The sequence below is a fragment of the Hylaeus volcanicus genome, chromosome 4 (assembly GCF_026283585.1).
Source record: "Hylaeus volcanicus isolate JK05 chromosome 4, UHH_iyHylVolc1.0_haploid, whole genome shotgun sequence".
Classification (NCBI taxonomy): Eukaryota; Metazoa; Arthropoda; class Insecta; order Hymenoptera; family Colletidae; genus Hylaeus; species Hylaeus volcanicus.
In genome coordinates, this window is record NC_071979.1 from 2,563,791 (window position 1) to 2,568,260 (window position 4,470).

At 36.5% G+C, this 4,470-nt stretch overlaps 1 protein-coding gene across 2 annotated transcripts in view; it reads right to left on the reverse strand.

The window, feature by feature from the left end:
• LOC128874820 (bifunctional 3'-phosphoadenosine 5'-phosphosulfate synthase-like) overlaps nucleotides 1-4,470 on the reverse strand; it is a 16,787-nt gene that overhangs the window by 4,765 nt on the left and 7,552 nt on the right. For both annotated transcript variants that reach the window (XM_054119913.1, XM_054119912.1), the window contains exons 3-6: nucleotides 3,446-3,971; nucleotides 2,500-2,600; nucleotides 1,254-1,441; nucleotides 177-423 (exon numbers count right to left, since the gene is read on the reverse strand). In XM_054119913.1, coding sequence (XP_053975888.1) covers nucleotides 177-423; nucleotides 1,254-1,441; nucleotides 2,500-2,600; nucleotides 3,446-3,971 — 1,062 coding nt within the window. The remainder of the gene's footprint in view (nucleotides 1-176; nucleotides 424-1,253; nucleotides 1,442-2,499; nucleotides 2,601-3,445; nucleotides 3,972-4,470) is intronic.

Sequence of the window (4,470 nt, forward strand, 5' to 3'; positions counted from 1 at the left end):
AAGTTAAGTTAAGTTAAGTTAAGTTAAGTTAAGTTAAGTTAAGTTAATATATAAAATATAGTTATTAAATATAGTAACAATTAAAATGAAGAAAACAATTTCCTTCTTTTCTTCTTTTGTTATTATCTTCTAATCTACAGATCGTCTTCCTTAATTAATAATAAAACTCATTCTACCTGCATTAAAAGTGCGTGGCCATTATGCACCGGATTCCTAAGTTGAAAAGCAAAAATAACGTCGGCGCCCATCGCTTTGCACTTTTCCCGAATTTCGTTGGGAGTGAGTCTGTACTGGTCGAGACCGTCGTTCCACCTAATTCTTTCGAAAACCTCCAGTTCCCCTCCGACTAGCCAATCCCCGGATTTCTGAATAATCCTAACGTAAGGGTGGCCAGGATCGTTCGTACCGAATTCTCTGCAACACCTGTTACAAATTATTTTTTAATAGAGACCTAAAACTGCAACGAATAAATTCTATTTACTGTATTCGCATAATATATTTAAGTGTTTTGTCGTTCGTAATATATTTGAATAGTGAAGTTCTATTGAAAAATTGTCCAGACAAAAAGTGATTAGTTTTAAGGGTACGAATATATACGGGAATGACTTTATGAAACGTCGAATACAGATAAAAATGCGAAAGTTATCCGACGGATGAAACTGTCTGCAGATAAAACAGGACGTTTTATCCGTCGAATACTGATACAAATGTGATAGTTATCCGACGGATGAAACTGTCTGCAAATAAAACAGGAAATTTTATCCGTCGAATACAGATACAAATGTGAAAGTTATCCGACGGATGAAACTGTCTGCAGATAAAACAGGACATTTTATCCGTCGAATACAGACGCAAATGTGAAAGTTATCCGACGGATGGAACTCTCTGCAGATATACAGAACAGTTTATCCGTCGAATACGTTTTCTTTCAAAGAATACTTTTACCCGTTATACGACGAATAAAGATAGCTTAAATAATCTTTATCCGTCGAATACGTTTACTTCGAATAAATAATTTTATCTGATAAAGATCATTTAAGTTATCTTTATCCGTCAAATACATTTACTTCGAATAAATTTTTTTATTCGACAGTCATCGAATAAAGATAAAAATAGAATATCTATATTCGATTTTCTATTTAAATAATGTTTTTATCTAGATAATGCCCATCTCTGCGTCTCTGGTATCCATTCCCTTGTTAGACAAAACGAAAATTTCTTTAAATCACAAAATGGCTGAAATATTCTAATACCTTTCTTCCTTTCTATGTGCAAAAAATTCTGGTGCCCTTAAAATTGCAATGAGTCGACCTTGATGCTTTAGACTGAGTACCGTCGAGCCGCTGCATCTCTCCTTTTGATCCGTCGTAATCGCAAGAACAATCGGTATCGACTGATTAACGACACTTCCATTTTGTTCCAAGACTTTAAAATGCTGGCACTGAAAAAAACGTTTTCTATATTTTCTACATTTATCAATGTACTGTACCCAAGGTGTTCCATTCAAACTATCCCTTTACCCGAATACCTCCGAAAATATTGATATTATAATACAAAGAATAATGAAATTTGTTATTGCGCAACCTTTATTTTTTATTTCCGTTTATAGCAAAGTTTTCAAAATGTTCTTTATTTTGTGCTTGACAGTGATACACCTTATTTCCAAATTCACTTCTGACTTTAACATTGAATTTGACATTCTCGTTTGAATTTCAAAGTAGATACCATTCCTTGACATTGAATGAAGAGCATTTTCGAACTTCGTATTTTAAAAATTGCAAATTTCACAAAAATATACAGGGTGTCCCAGAACTTCTATAAGAACCGGAAGTGGGGGGTAGCTGAGACGATTCTGAACAACATTTTCCTTTGCAAAAATGTTGGGTCATGCTTCACTTTTGAATTATTAACGAAAAACAACGGACCAATCACAGCGCCCGAGTAGCGCGCGCTCAACTAGCCACGCCCCGAGTTGGCGTTGCCAGCCACTCGTGGCTCGAGTCTAGGCTCTCGCGGCTAAGCGCGCGCTGCTCGGGCGCTGTGATTGGTCGATGGTTTTTCGTTAATAATTCAAAAACGAAACATCATCCGACATTTTTGCAAAGGAAATTGTTGTTCAGAATCGTCTCAGCTACCCCCCATTTCCGGTTCTTACAGGATTTCACCCTGTATTTTATTATCCTTTGTATCGTAATAGATAGAAAATAAACAAACAATTCCAATACAAATTAGAAAGTCGTCTATAAAAAGGTTATCAATTTAAAAAATTTTTTTTTGTTTTTTTAAAGCTTCTAAACTTCTTTTAAAACTTCTAAATTTTTTTAAAAACTTGTAAACTTCTACTTTTACGCTTTAAACTCTTAAACTTTTACGCCCAATGCTTTTCCTAGAAATGCATCATTTTCGAGATACCTGGGTTGGAAGTTTTCAAATGAACACCTTGGATAAATGAATGTGTTACACTGTAGACTTTACGTAATTGAAACGAATCGTTCTCACCTGAAGGTACTCTTGTTCTCTCATGAAGCCTCTAAGTGGGCTTGCCCAACCTTCAGCGAGTACTTGGACCCATTGCAAGTCGATATTGGTGATCTCGATACCTTAAAAATGAGAAAACATTAGGTGTGTCACCACATACCTTCGAGTGAAGGACGAAGTGACTTTCAGTAACGTCGCTGGGTATATTATGTATGTACAACTTTCTAGTTACCGCTGTCATTCTCAGACTAGAACGTTTTATTTATACAGATGAAACATAACAATTTTTGAAAAATTTTGACCACTAGTGAATATGTGCAAGGTTAAAGGAGTTGAAGTATCCTTGAAAATAAAACTTACACAAAATATTATTAGAGAAATGGAAGCAGTATTTTTGTTTAGGAATTTTTAAAAAATAATGTTTCAAGCCGATTTATATGAAACTTATAGAGTTTTTTACTGGATATTTGGTGATAACAAATAATTTTGTTCAATACAATATTGTACGTGGAAAGTCATGAATATGGGCATGTTCAAAGAACCATTGCAGTCAATGATACGAATTTGCGAAGATTGTAAAGGTTGGAATGTTTGCCTTAAAGAAAAAAAATTAAAGATTTTCTGGTTTATTCTATAATTACATTTTCGATGCACCTATAAATCGCGGGAAAAGTACAAAATTGAAAAAATGATGAAAGTTCAACATGTTCCTAAAATCCTAATTCCAAGTTCACAAGTCATTTTCAGTTTGTAATGCAAATTATAAAATTGTTGATTATTTCAACTTGTCTTCATAAACTAATAGTTTTAACAAATATGCGACTTTCTATATATATTTCTAAGCATTTCAAATACAGTTGATATTTATATCTGTTGATATCTCTATCGTTGATAATTTATGGTAATTTCAGCCAATCAAAAAAAGCTGACTATAGTCAAAGAAAGTAAAATTGATCTGAAAACGTACTGGGAAGACTCTCTGCCTCCGTTATGGCGTCCTGAATCCTTTCCTCTTCAACGAACAACTCTTCCACGGCTTTTGGAATTTTCGGAATGACTCCTTCCTTTTCCAAAAGCTCGATCACCATTTTCGTCGACGTTTCGAGATCGTTAACCTCGGTATTAATTACGAGATCCGGTTGACTAGGTATTTCGTATTTCTGACCAACGCCCGTGAAACTCTGAATAGCACCTTCTCTGGCTTTCTTGTACAGTCCCTTACAGTCTCGTGCCTCGCAGGTTTCGATGGACGCTTTTACATAAACTTCGAAGAACTTCAACTCGAACTCGTGGTGAATCTTTTTAGCCAATTTTCGGTCGTCCTCGAAGGGTGAAACGAAGCTGCAAATGGTGATTATGCCGCAGTCGGAGAACAGTTTTGCCACTTCCGCTGCCCTCCGTACGTTCTCTTCGCGATCCTCCTTGCCGAAACTGAGATTTTTGTTTAAACCTCTGCGAAGATTGTCACCGTCGAGGCTGTACGCTGGAATACCCTGAGAAAGTGAATTAATTTTAGTGTAGCTACGTATTTATTATATAATGTCTCCCTTTTAAGGGTGGCATGATCTCCGCTTACAATCTCACATACATTATACATATATTATACAATACAGGGGGTGCGGCAGAAAATATGACCTCTAAGTTGTATTCATCCTAGCACGAAAGCACTTCAAGTTTGGAATTTTTTCTCATTTTTATTCGATTCTCCGTTAAAAAAGGTGCGTGAATGTATTTTTTTCAGAATTTTCCAACTTGTTTAACACGTTTGCGCCGGTGTGTACCACCGATGGGTCGCGGTTGACTTTCTCACCGGGAGGCGTGTACCACCGATGGGTCACGGTTGACTTTTTCATCGTACAGCGTGTACCAATGCTGGGTCGCGGTTTACTTTTGACATTGGCGGCGTGTACCACCGATGGGTCGCGGTTCACTTTCTCATGGGTCGGTGTGTACCACCCATGGGTCGCGGTTCACTTTCTCATGGGTCGGTGT